Raw genomic sequence first — 14563 nt, forward strand, 5'->3', positions numbered from 1 at the left:
AGCCATCCTTAGGGTCACTGCTTCTATATTAGGTTTGAAAAGTCACAAACTGTCATTTGTTTTGTGTGTGATCCCAAAGAAATGATCTTGTGCTCAAACAGAAATTAGATGAATCAAGTCCATCCCCACAAAAGTTGTTGGCCTGTACGCCTAAAAGGACTTCCTCATCAAGCGCCAGTGGTCACATCTGGCAATGACCGCTTTCTTGATGACTATAATTGTTAAGTAAGTATGTTTGCATAAGTTCATGTTTTTATGACTCCTTGTTGAGAAGTGAACGTTCAGAAGTAGTAGTTCCCTGTCAATTCCTATACATTTTCCATGGAAAGGTTCCAATTTTTTATATTCCTGACATTTTGCAACCCTACTCATACACACCAGAAACATGTTCACCATGAATTTTTGAATAACCTCCTGAAGATACTCCAACATTAGCCTCAAACCGTCACTCATGAACATCGTGAAACATGTTCTTCAGCTACAGTTCAACCTTTGTCTGAATAATGGAAGCGCTCCAATATTAATACACAGCATTACAAAGCATGGCTACAAACGGCATTGTGCTACACTAAAATGCTCTTTTAGATCTAGAACTAAAAACATCATAAGATTCATATTCACTTAGACCTGTGTGTTTTGGGCATAATGTTAGCCTTAGCCTTACAAATGCTAATGCTAGGGTCAAGTGCAAGTAGACAGGCTTTCAAATCAAACGATATTGTGCATAAAGACTGAATGATTGTTTTGGCTGGGCATTCAGTGATCCCAAACTATGTCTTCTGCAAAACAAAGGACTTGGCCACGCACCGGAGTGTTAGCGTTTGGCAGTGTCATTGAGCACAAGCAGAATCTGAATTGTCAGCTACATTTAGTACAAAACATTTTTGGCAATGTGTTTCAGTAAAAATCGGTTACTACTTGTGTGGTCGAAGGGTTTGTCCATGACAGTATATAGACAGGTTCACGCAGCTCAGTACAGTCACAGCATTTTGGACTTCATCGCTACAGGAGGAGGCTAAGCACACTTATGGTTCCAACAGTATCTCCAATGTGCACTATTACATAACAACTGTACAAAACATATTCCACATGGTCTGCAGAAGCACCTTTTATCTTTTCAAATGTGTTTGAAGGTCAAGAGCATGGTCATAACGCAAACTAACCTAACCTGCTACTATGTCTACTGCTGCCAGACTGTTTTTTTTTATCTCTCCTGGTCAGAGATCGAGCCGGTGCTCAGGAGGAGCTAACACAGTGATTGTTCAGACGACACGTGGAGGTTGTGCTTTAGTGTAAACACGTACAAAATCATGCTCATCACAAATATGTACACGAACAGCTCTGTTTGGCTACAGTAGGGCTAACATTTTTCCACTAGAAAAATGGGCTCAGTATGGGTACAAATGAACTACAAGCTGAACACTTTTGTTCAGCTGTAGTCATGTGTGAGTCTTCTATTTAGCTGCACAGTTACTGTAACTACCAGATTCTTAGTGCAACAGCTACCACCTGAAATGTGTCCATTTACTCTTGCCTTGCGATAGCAGAATAGCTAAATCCGGTCCATAATCCAAGATGAGTGAGAGTGTTGCTAATTTAGTCCTTAAAAGCAGGAGATATGGACGTGCCCTTGTAGAAGATATTCCGGGTACTGTCCGGACTGTTGGCCCTCTCGGGGATGAGGATGACGTTGGCCTTCCTCCGGAGAGTGGACTCTCGGCTGGATGTGACCGAGAGAGTTTCAGAGGCACTCTCGCCCCCTGGCCCGACCGAAGAGCCCCCGTCCCCAGGAGTAACGCGTATGGTGGAGAGGCTCGCGGGATGGGGCCTCTGCTCAGCCTGGCCCAGGGCGCTCTGCGTGTGCACTGTCACCACAGGAGGAGTGCAGGCCGCAGCAGAGGTAGTGATGATGTGATTGGGCCGTTTCCTGTCCATAGAGCCAGACTCGCAGCTCTCCGAGTCGCGGTTCAGATCGTTCATCTCAAAAGACTGCTTCAGACATCCGGGGCCTTCTCCAGGGTCCAGGGTTGCCCCAGTCCGAGGGCATGTGCCATGGTCCAGAGAGCGCCACCTCCAGGACCCGCTCCCGTCTTTGGAAGGAGGCTGGATCACTGGTTTATTGTTTTCTGGATGGGCTTCTATCCGGACGATGGCCCCGATGCTTCCTGACATACTGGGGCTGTCTTGGTCGGTTAGGGCTCTGTATCGTGGGGGGCCCTGACAACTTGGAATGGTTGTTCCTATACTGCCCTCATCTAAACTTTTGGAGTGGGTCTGGAGCAGACCTTGCTGTTTGGACATGGCGATGACCTGCATGATTCTGGGTGGGGCCTCAGTAGTCCGGCAGGTCTTTTCAGCTGCCTTCTGCCAGTTGGCCTGTCCTGTGATGCTGTTGCTGGCTGCTCCTGAGGGCACTGACCGTGGGGAGGAGTTGTAATTCTCATGAGCCTCTTCTGGGATGTGAACAAGCTGAGAAGATCCTGGTCGTGACTGCATGGCAATCCTGGCGCCTCCAGTGATTCCACTACAGTTGCTGGGTAAGGTTGTGCTAGTGCCTGCTGCTAGTTTGGACATGTAAGAATGACAGTCAAAGCCTCCGTTTAGGCCCATAGCGGGCGGCTCTAAGCCAGGGTGGAGGTGGTCCATGCTGCCGTGGTGTGGGGGATGCTGGGAGGACTGGCCCGATGACGAGTCTAGAGAAGAGGATAAAGAATCGGGAATCTGCAGGGAGCACTTGTGGTTCTTACTCTTCCACTGAGAAAGCAACTGTTTGGAGCGGCTTGAGTCCATGGAGGTGTGGTGCAGGGTGGCAGCGTGGCGCCGGGCAGCCTCCTCGTATGCAGCTATGGCCTGGGGCGTGTGCACTCGGGGCAGGGTGTGGCTGAAGGCCATGTAAGCCTCTTTACTCTGAGGACTGCGGGGGGAGAGAGTGTCCCCCTCAGGGTGACCTTTGAGTCCATCTTCAGGCCTTTGCTGGGGAAGGCCTCGATGTAGAAGACCATCGGAATGTGACGTGGGCAGCAGAGCTTCTCCAGCCATGGCCTTCATCTGCATGTGGTGCATGACGGCCTCTTGGCTGATGTGGGGCAGGGAACAGGTGGGCCGGTGCGGCTGCAGAGGAGCAGGAGGGCTGCTGTCCTCACTGGGCTGGAAGTTTCCTACAGCAAACAAGCCCTGCCGACAGAGCACACATCTGATCAGGGACATTATCTTATCATATATGACATACAAACAAACATATCAAGAACCAAGATATCTTTGACACTCAATTCATTGATATGGGGACAGATGCAATGTAAGGAATAAATGATCAGGTTCAACTTCTCTCTCACTTTTGGACATTCCATTTGAAAATACCATAATGTGTACCTGAAACACTGGCTCCTGCCCATGCGACAAAACATTATCTGGACTTTACCCTGGGATATTTTATAGTATTAGACAGAAGTAAACATATAACAGTACCAGGTAAACAGCAATGGCCCCTCCCAGCAGGAAGCCCAGGTAGACATCCACAGCATGGTTCTTGTACTGTATGATCCTAGTCAGGCCACAGATGATGGCGCTGATGATGAAGGAGAAGACCAGCAGCGGCTTGAGCAGTTTGGACGAGTCGGTCAGGGTGCTGTTAAAGTACATCTGCCATGAAACACAAAACTGGTGAGCAGAGGGAGCGTGTCTGGGAGCCATTTCAACCATCTGTCCGGTAATTGTTCAAGAATGATTTGTTTTTTCTGATCCATTGACCTCCTTGGGACGCTGGCTGTGATGCCCTGGCAGCAGGACACAGAGGAAACTTTAGTCCCAAGGGCTATTATTCTCCTCAAACGGCCCTGACACACATTCATCTGATTCTATCTGACAAATCCACCCAACCTTTGACTGAGCCAGGAAAATCTTTGTGCTGCTGAACTTCCATTTCTATGTCTCTAATCTGGCATATCTCCCTCTCCTGAGGTAATTTCTGGAAACTCTGAGAAAATTTCAATTAGTAACTAATCCGACAGCCGTCTGTGGAATCCCTCAGTTGTCCAGGTAGGTTCCATAACAAAGGAAAATGGAATTATTTCAACTAGACAAAAGTTTTAAGAGTGAATATGTTCTGACAATCATTTAAGTAGCTTCTTCAGTTCCTCTGATGAGGAGCTGGTAAGTCACTGTTGTAGCTGTCTGAAGGGAGGAGCTAACCACACTAAGAAAGAGCCAAACAGAACAATAGAGAATAAGAGACAAAGAGAAAAGATGTAACAATTCCTTACACTTCTGGTGTTTCTGAAACACCTCAAAGGATTTTTAGACAACATGACATCGAGGTCTATGTCAAACCCTCCACCACTATGAGACAAAAACTGGTACATCCAAAGGACAAACAAAGGCTCAGGACTCTAGTCTGCAGTGCATCTCCATCGCAAACCACTAACCACACATTTGAGGACAGTGATCAGCTCCTGGCAAAGGAGAAGAGGTGGTTTGAGAGGAGTCAAAGCGGCTACATTTATCTGGAAACACAATCCATCTCTGAACAGAAATGGGGTCTGTGGGGTCTAAGGCAAAACCTGCCATTTACAACTCCATCCTCAGGCCTAAACCTAAACAAAGAAAACAATCAAAGTATGCTGAAAATCACCCGTTAGCAGCTTGAAAGATTAGGCCAAATATAGTTCAGGAGACTTTTCACACCTAGAGTAGTTCAGTAAACTTAACTGTAGACACCTAGCTGGTGTTAGCTTCAGTGTCGTTAGCTTCAGACAAATACAAGGCTCACCAGTCCTTTGTCAGAGGAAATGAAGAAGCTATTTGGATGAGTGGCGAAATGCAGTCACTCTTAAAACTTTAGTCCAGTTGACAGAATTACATTGATTATCGGGTAATTCTGTCAACTGGACACATCTTCTTGTGTCATTTCCCCTTTTGTTTCTCTGTACTTTCCACTCGCTGTGTGTGAACTGCTCCAGCCTCTGCAGTTAGAAACGCTCTTTTACGCTGTGTTATGATAATGTTATTAACATCTTCTAAACGCACAATGTTAATTTATAACTTTTAAATCTAACAACACTTGAATAAATACACATCCTGACTTTTTGACTTCATAGACTTGTTGGTGTAAATATACTGTAATCGTGGTGCCCAGTCTGGCCGGCTGATGAAAACTTGACGAGGTTTGAGCTCGTTACAAACTGCTCGCTCAGCTCATTCCCATGTGACTGATTCTTACCGAAACATAGACAGCTGCGAACGATGCCAGAGTGGCGTGTTGAGAGGGGAAGGACTTCCTGTAATGAGAAAACAAGTGGAGGTGAAGACATTCATAACCCAGAGAGATGTCTAAACAGCTGCAGAGGGGATTATGCGGGGAAGGGGAGACAGACTTTTGTCATGAATAACTTGATTGATTAGCATAAGTAGCAAATTCACATGAACAGTAACGATCTGATAACACAATAATTAGATGTGCGTTTACATGCTCAACAGTAATCTGATCATCAAAAACAGAGTGACATATGTGAGTTTTTTATTATTATTTATTTTTTGAGTAAATGTTACATTTGGAAGACTAAGTACAATTTTATTTTATTTTTGGTAAATCTTTAAAAAAAGTTACTCAGAGCAGATGGAACTGGAATGTCAAAATGATTTGGTTAATAATGATCTTGATTATCTACATCAAAATATAACCAAGAAACAATGAGCAATAATTGTGACCATTTTAGAAGCAAAAATAAGTTATTTCAGTTCAACTTGAACTTAAATAGTAAACCTGAATGTAAAAATAAGCTTCATTAATATAAGTGTATCATTAACATATACGTTGACCTCATCATTCAGAACGTTTAATTCATGAAGCTGGTCACATACTGTACATACAGTTAAGTATTTTACTGCTGTTTGGTTGGTGTCATTAATCATTGTTAATTGTTAAATCGTAATGTTTCAACCATAAATCAGATCAGATTTTTGTTGTACATGTGAACATAGCGAGTGACAGAAGGGACAAACAGAAGAAATCAAGTCGACGCCAACGGACAGAACAAAAGAGACCAAAACGGGCAGAAGAGAGAGTAGATCCTGCTGCGACCATCTCACATCTGACCACTACAGCCTTCACCGTGTCCAGGCCCCTTTTAGCCCAGCGTGTGAAAAGGAGCTCTGCCGCAGCCTCCTGGAGCTCGTCTTCTCGGAGCTCCATGACCTACTTCTTTGGCTCTGCTCCCCCACTCCCTCCTGACTGCAGCCTCCCAGCATCAGCGCTTCACACAAACCACTGCCAGCTCCAGAAAAGCAAAGTATAAAGGATTTGCATGTACAGAGTGGTGGAGCTAAACTGTTTAACTGTTTTGATGTGCAAATTCTGTGCAGTAGTTGGATAGCAGCATCTGAGGATTTGACATGTGAACGTGTATTATGAAAAGAACATAAATACAGACATGTTCTGCTGCCCACGACACACCTTTTCAGTCAATTCAATATAAAGTTATTTGCAATGAAAACATGATCATTTGATTTATTTTCTCTCAAACTCAAGACTTTTTAGGTGTGCTGGCTCTCAGGTTGCTCAATGTGTGAGTATAATAAATTCAATTGGATAATTGTATTGTGTTATTGTAATAAGTATTAGGAGTGACAGTGGCTCAGTGGTTAGAGCATTTCTGGTTAGAGTTCTATGGTTGTGTCCTTAGGCAAGACACTTCACCCTCCGTGCCGAGTATGAATGTGGTGAGACAGTGATTGGTGGAGCTCGATGGTGCAGAATGTCGCGCCCATCACAGATCTTCCCTCTGTTCAGTACTGAACATTATAATAGTTCCATAACTAAGTCTGACTTTGCATAAATAATGCATTTGTGTTGAACTAGAAACACTGTCTTCCAGAGCCAACAGAGCAGAGCTGTGCCAAAAGCAAGAAGCTAATTTTAGTCTGCTGCCAAATCAGGCACTGAACTCACTACTGCCCCCAGTGTCATATTTAGTTTGTCTTTGCTCCTCGTACACAAAGAATAAAGTGTTGTGTTGTTCCAATGGTAACATTTAAAATATTCTATAACTAGGGTGAGCAAAATAATAGGTCTGTTTGCCATAACCCGACCGACCCGGTATAAAACTACCGGGAATTTGGCGTTCTTTGTTAAAAGAACGCCAAATTCTTTTATTGTTCAATTATTTTGCCGAAATAATATGTAATATATATAATAAAACATTAAACATTTTTATAGCGCTGGTAAATCCATTTTTCATCTTAAAGGACTAATACTGCACTGCGCAACGCAGGTGCGTCTTCATTTTCGGTCCTCCATGTGCATCTGTATGGCACGGACCATGCAGGAGGGAACATACATTGCCTAATACAGGTTGGTTTGCCTTGTTGTTGTTGTTGTTGTTGTTTTATGGCGGTTGGCATCCGAGTGTTGCATTACCGCCAGACTTTATTCCTCAGACGTTTCGTAGTCCTCAGACTCTGTCGTAGTCCGTAAAAGTACTCCTCCCATTGCTTTGGTGTTACAAAGCCCATGAGGTCATGATATGTCTTTGTGACTAGAATAGTTGTTGTGTTGTTGTTGTTGTTTTATGGCGGTTGGCATCCAAGTGTTGCATTACCGCCAGACTTTATTCCTCAGACTTTGTCGTAGTCCTCAGACTCTGTCGTAGTCCGTAAAAAAATAGTTTATTCCAGGGAGACTCTTCTTCATCTTCCTCTCCCTCTTTGACGTTCGGTGCTTTGGAAGTACAAAGTTGTTGTTACTATAGTTGTTGTTGTTGTTGTTTTATGGCGGTTGGCATCCAAGTGTTGCATTACCGCCAGTTTTACAAAGCCCATGAGGTCAAGGGACGTCTTTGTCGTTTTATCCTTTAGAAGTCCTTCTTCCATCACTTTGGTGTTTCTAGGCCCATGAAGTCAAAGCGCGTTAGAACATCTTCTTGCTCCTCATCCTCGGCTCAGTCTCCAACACCCCCCACCTCTATAAACGTTTACCCAGCCCTGTGCTACATAAGTAAGCAACCACAGCCTGACACAAACCCTGTGACTGAATCGCCAGAACGTTCCGCAGATTGAACTCCCGCCCATTATTCCGAAACCACAAGGCCAAGCCGGCCCTTTCTCTATCATAAGCCTCACAGCAAATCAGCACATGCTCGACAGTCTCTGGCACCCGACAGTGACCACACAGACCGGTCGGGTGTTTGCCTATCCTGTCATATGTGCAATTGCTGTTGGAATTCATGTGCAATTCATGTGCTGTCGTGACACATATTCATGTGCAATTACTGTCGGGATCACATGCAATGGTATTTATTTATTTGTCTATGGTAGTTTTTATTTATTTATAGGAGATCTTCTACTGAAAGTGTTTTTCAGACTTCCTATAAGTGATCTGTTCTTGTGGATCTACCTCTGTATCTTCCTGCGTTGCACCAATGAAATTTCCCCATGTGGGACAATAAAGGAAAATCTTATCTTATCTTATCTTACTCAGTGACCAATTGAGTCCAGTATGGCCAATCCTCATGCGGGCGAAGGCCCTTTCCTCCCACACGTTCCTGCCCATAGACCCGCAAGGACCCACACTACCCTGTACGTGTTAGAGATGCCGTCCAGTAACACAGTGGCTCCAAAATTCCTGCCAAAGGTCGACCACATGACTCTTGATAACGGGCTTGATTTCAGATTTGCTTAACTCAACCGCCACATCAATTGATGGCCGCCTAAGGGAACGTTTAGCCAGTGTATCAGCCATTTCGTTACCATCCACCCCCACATGCGCAGGGACCCAAAAGAAGGAAACCCTCACATCCTTCCTGGACAGGGAGAGCATCAGACAGAAGATGCCATTCAACACATCCTGTCTGCAATCCGATTTCCCAGATTTAATGCTTTGCAACGCAGAAAGGCTGTCAGAGGCCACCACAATGCCGCAACACTGCAAAGCAGATTCCGCCCATTCCAATGCCAACCGTATCGCTATGAGTTCCGACGTGAAAACAGAAAGGCGATCTGTCAACCTCTTCTTGACCGCCAGCCCCAGGTCAGGCACAAAATAAGCGGCGTCAGTACGCCCACTCTCAGGATCCCTAGACCCGTTGGTATAAATAAACACATCACCTGAGTGCTTATCGATGAGCGCTTGAACGGCAAACTGCGGTGCCCTCCCAGCGACTCCTCTAAGCTTGCCATGCAAGCTAACATCAACAGGAGCCGGGACAAACTTCCACGGAGCTATAGCAGACAAAGCCATCGACGGGCTCACACGCAGATCACCAACCCCCGCAAGCCGCGCCTTCGCATTTCCTACCTGGCTAAAAACCATACCGCCAGCCTCACTCTGCCCCCCATCAACCCTGAGAAAGTCCCTCACCGGGTGAGAGCTCGTATGACCTTGCACATTCACCCAGTAAGCCAACAGAAGTTCTAGCCTCCGGAGCCGTAATGGCAATTCCCCCAACTCAACCTGCAGCGCCGAGACAGGGGAGGTCCTAAAAGCCCTACAGCAGATGCGCAAGGCCTGGGCTTGCTCCACATCAAGCTTCTTTAAGTTAGTCTCAGCCGCCCTCATGACGGCCCGATAAATACCCAGGAGCGACCTTCTGCTGGCCCCCCAGTCCTGGCCGGATAGACAACAAAGCAAGTTATTCACCCTTTTGCATTTACCACTGACCTCATCAATGTGCTGACGCCAACTAAGCCTCTCGTCAAAGGTGACCCCCAAGAACCTCACCTCCCTGACCTGTTCGAGCACCTGCCCATGCAGTCGAAGGGAGACGTCCCTATGCCCATTGAAGAAACAGATCACTTGAGACTTCCGTACGGACAGTTTAAACCCCCACTTCAGGGTCCACTGCTCCACCTGCTGTATTGCCCTTTGCAGTTTCGCCTCGTAAAACCGGAGATTCCTCCCTCTCACCCATAGAGCGCCATCGTCAGCATAAAGGCTCCTCCCAACAGACCCATCCACGTCGTCAAAGATGTCCTTAATCATAACATTGAACAAGATAGGGCTACACACACTCCCCTGCGGGATCCCATTCTCCACCCCATAGACCCCAGAGTAAGCAGCGCCCACTCTGGTTTGGATACGCCGGCCAGACAGAAAGCTCCGGACCCAGTTAAACAGTTTACCCTTCACACCACACTTCCGCAGCTTAATGAGGAGCCCATCCTTCCAAACCATATCGTACGCCTTCTCCACATCGAAGAGCACCGCAATAACCTTTTCTTTCTGAGCCCTGGCCAGCTGGATATCAGATTCCAAACACAACACGGAATCCATGGTGTTCCTGCCCCTACGGAAACCACTCTGGTGCGCGGGAAGCAAACCCTGACTCTCCAAGAAGTAATCCAACCGCTCGGTAACCATGCGCTCCATCGTTTTCCCGAGCTGCGACGTCAAGGCAATCGGCCTATAACTTGAAGGGTCAGACGCTGGCCTACCCGGCTTCAGAACCGGCACCACCGTAGACTGTTTCCACGCAGATGGAACACAACCTGAATCCCAAACACGGTTGAAAAGACCCAGGACTAGCCCAAGCGTGTCATCAGTCAAATGAGAGAGCATGTCATAGCACACCTCATCTTTACCCGGGGCTGTCTGTTTCGCCTTAGAAAGTGCTCTCCTTAGCTCAAACAAACTAAACGGAAGGTCAAGGTCATCTTGAGTCGAAGGCTGGTGCCCAATCAGCTCAGAATTCTGGGCCAGAGTACTCTCCCTGTAGTGCCTTTCCGCAGGTGAGAGATTGTCAGAGCTGTGCACCGACACAAAGGTGCTGGCCAACAGTTCAGCTTTGTCAACGTCGCTGACTGCTTCAACACCATTCAGTATTAGGACCAGGGTCCCATGACGGCGCTCAACCCCATGCATCCGCTTAATCATCCCCCAAACATCCCCGAGACGCGTTTCTCTCCCAATTTTGGAACAATACCGCCTCCAATAGGCACTCTTGACCGTTCTTACAGTTTTCCGCACAACAGCGCGGGCCCTCTTGTAGTCAATGAGGGCACCCTCAGTGTGGGTAACCCTTAGCCGGCGAAACGCCGCATTTCTCGCCCTAACAGCATGACCACATGCTTCATTCCACCACGGCACCCGCTTCCTATGTCCACTACCACCACTCTTAGGAATCGTGCCTACCGCTGACTGCGTGATGAGCGAGACAATTGCACTATTGAGATCATCCACCTGAGTCAATCCTCCTTCCTGCAGAACCCTAGAACCATCATCAGCTTTCCTCAGGAAAGCCCCCCAGTTCGCCCTTGCCAACTGCCACCTCTGGATCCTCGTCCCCCTGACCACACAGCTCCCAAAGCCAATCTCGGTGCGGACTAGATAGTGATCGCTACGAAAAGAAAGATTACCAAGAACCTCCCAACTACAAACACCAGCTAACTCCTTGGACACAAGCGTAAGATCTATTGCACTTTCCGTACCGGTCCCCATATCATAGCGGGTCCCACTCCCATCATTCAGACAAACCAACTCCCTTTGATTGATAAAACCCTCTACCACCTGCCCATACCTATCGGTACCACTACCACCCCACAAAGCGCTATGCGCATTAAAATCCCCACACCACACGGCCTTTCCCCGAACATCCTTACCGACACTATGTAAGGACTCTAACGTTAACTCACCACACGGATTATAAAGGTTAACCACAGTAACAGCTTCACCACCCAGCCAGACCCTCACCGCCAGAGCCTCCGACGCTTTACTCACACTGACAACAACGTAATTTAGGTAATCTCGGACAAACACAGCCACACCTCCGCCTCTACCCTGCTCCCTATCATTCCTAACACACACATACCCTTGTATCCCAAAACCCCACCTAGGTCGTAACCAAGTCTCCTGCACGCACATAACGTGAGGCTTGTTCAACAAGGTAGAGACAAAATGCTTAAATTCCTGGCCATTAGCACGAAGACTACGCGCATTCCATTGCAAGACAACCACCGCCATTATGAGCCCCCGGAACCTGACGGCGCATCGGGAGCCCCCCCACTCCCACTGCCAGAATGGGGCAGGGTGCCTTCCCGCAGCGCATCCTCTATCTCCGTCCACTCGGGACCCCCAGCTCCAAAGTACTTCCCTGCAGCCTTAGCGATGATCTTAGTCTTTTCGGATCTCTTCTTGGTTTGACCAGTACAGTTAATCACTTCCACCATAAAGAGGAAGAAATCTTTCCTCTTCACAACCAGTACATCCTCCGCACCCACAGGGCCTCTGCCCGTGGAAGCCACACTCACAGGCATCCCAGTGGGGACCTCCCCCTGGCCACGGGCAACGCTGCCCCCTCCCCTGTCGCCTAGGACACCAGCAGCACTTGCAGCCCCCACTGCATCCACCTTCACCTGACTACCAGACACCTTCTTGACCGCATCCGCGTAGGATATGCCTTGAGAGGCTCTAACTTTTTGCACCTCAGCAGCCCTCTTGCTGAACACGCATCCCCCGTAGGCAGAGCTATGCTCTCCCCCACAGTTACAGCACTTGAGTTTTGCTCCGTCGTCACACTTCCCATACTCGTGGTCTCCTGCACATTTACCACACTTCTGCTTCCCTCTACAGACCGCTGCAATATGCCCAAAGCGCTGGCACTTGAAGCAACGCAGGGGCGGCAGAACATATGGGCGTACGCCATAGCGCATGTACCCAACGCACACCACACGAGGCAGGATCCCACCTTCAAATCTAATCATTATCGACAGGCTGTCACACCTTACCCCATCCCGGGTCATCTTCAACCGCCTAGCATCCACCACCTTAGCTCCAGTCAAATTCTCCTTTATGTCATCCACAGATGTCGTCGTAGGGACGCCTACTATAACTCCCCTAACCGTGCCTCTTACAGCATCAGACACAAGAATGTCCTTCCCCCCCAGAGACTTAGCTTCAATCGCCTTCCTTTGCTGAGCCACGTCCTTGCACACGACCAGCAGCGAGCCATCCCTAAGGACACTCGCATGCTTGACCACTCCCACAGCTACAGTCAGGCTCCTTGTCAACGCCATCGGATCCCACCCCTTAAAGGACGCATTATCCTGCGCGAGCTTTATGAACACCTTACACTCTGAACTCACATCCCCGATATCTGGAACCCCCCCGCCCTGCTCCTCACTGAGAGAGCCCTCCATAGACGAGCAAGAAGACGCCCTACGCTGCACAGGATCAGTGGCTCCAGGGGAGTCCTCCCCGCTGATCATATCGTGTCAGCCCCACTGAACTGGCCATCGCTCATGCCGTTCTCGATCATGGTGTGGCGTGATTTAAATTTTTCTCGCGCAATGCATTCTGGGATTGAAACACGCCCAGCAGCGTCATCACACCAAACATGGCGGTGCCCGTGTCTCCCGCATGTTCCCCCCGCTCGCCTTCGCTACCAAAATAAAGGATAGCGGTGTACAGAAGGTCGATTAAAATATCTTAAGATCTGGAGATTTAGTCTCCTGATTGGGTTGATCGAGAAGCCTGTTGAAGCCTGACCCCTGGACTGTTGAAGCCTGACCCCTGGACTGTTGAAGCCTGACCCCGGGACTGTTGAAGCCTGACCCCGGGACTGTTGAAGCCTGACCCCTGGACTGTTGAAGCCTGACCCCGGGACTGTTGAAGCCTGACCCCGGGACTGTTGAAGCCTGTAGAATGTTGGGTCGGGTTACAGCAAACAGACAATTTATTTGGGGCAGCCCTAATACAATATCATTTTAAAGACAAAGTATCAGTTAATGGTAGTTTCTGTAATAGTATCATGTGGTCTTATACAAGATTATTCAAAAACAGTCACGTAAAGGTTCAACATTAATTCATTGCCTATTGATACTAACTAGTATTGATACCAACTTTAGTGTTGCTGGGACTCTGGGTACTCATTTTGAATGTGTAACCCCTGCACCGTCCACCTCTCACACAACATCGAGAAGGTCCTGAGTAACAAGTGCTTCTGCAGCTCCACGTTTCAACTGGCCCTAAACCCCCAGTTCACTTTAGAGCACTTTGGAACATTTATTCTAAAGGCGGAGAACAGTTAGATGTCTCGTTATATAATAATGCAGCGGGTTTAGTTGGTGTTGGATGTGTTCTGCACTGGGAATATTCTGTTTATGTTGCTTAACATTCATTTCCTAATTACCTTTCAGTTTATTCTTAAAGATCATCCAGTCCCACAAAATAAAGTTATAATGAAAAGGACAATATCTGAAAAATCTATCTCAAAATTCAAAGAAATAATAGAGCCAATATTCAGTGACATGTCATGTGATCCTGCTGAGAACAGCTTTAGTCCCAGTTTAAGTGATCAATGTGTCGACTTGACCATGAATTCTCTGAAGTCTGCTCTTGACGTTGTCGCGCCGTTAAAACAGAAGGTCATTAGGCCAAAGCGCGCCTCCCCATGGTACAACCAAGAACTGCGTTCACATAAACAAAAAGTTAGAAAGTTAGAGGGATTATTTCGTCGCTCTCACACCGAAGAATCCCTAAAAGCATGGAAAAGTTGCCTGCTGTCCTATAAGCAGGCTCTGCGTAAGGCCCAAACCAGATATTATTCAAATCTAATAGAAGTCAACAAAAGTAACACTA

At 47.3% G+C, this 14563-nt stretch overlaps 1 protein-coding gene across 1 annotated transcript in view; it reads right to left on the bottom strand.

Moving 5' to 3' along the window:
- Window positions 1–1237: 1237 nt before the first annotated feature.
- plppr4b (phospholipid phosphatase related 4b) overlaps window positions 1238–14563 on the bottom strand; it is a 47377-nt gene continuing 34051 nt past the window's right edge. Inside the window, exons 5-7 of the mRNA XM_072451214.1 lie at window positions 5216–5273; window positions 3466–3639; window positions 1238–3174 (exon numbers count right to left, since the gene is read on the bottom strand). Of these exons, the coding sequence (XP_072307315.1) occupies window positions 1597–3174; window positions 3466–3639; window positions 5216–5273 (1810 nt within the window). The 3' untranslated portion in view covers window positions 1238–1596. The remainder of the gene's footprint in view (window positions 3175–3465; window positions 3640–5215; window positions 5274–14563) is intronic.

Source organism: Eucyclogobius newberryi, unplaced genomic scaffold (genome assembly GCF_026437365.1).
Source record: "Eucyclogobius newberryi isolate DKJ021-1_F unplaced genomic scaffold, fEucNew1.0.hap1 SCAF_18, whole genome shotgun sequence".
Taxonomy (NCBI): Eukaryota; Metazoa; Chordata; class Actinopteri; order Gobiiformes; family Gobiidae; genus Eucyclogobius; species Eucyclogobius newberryi.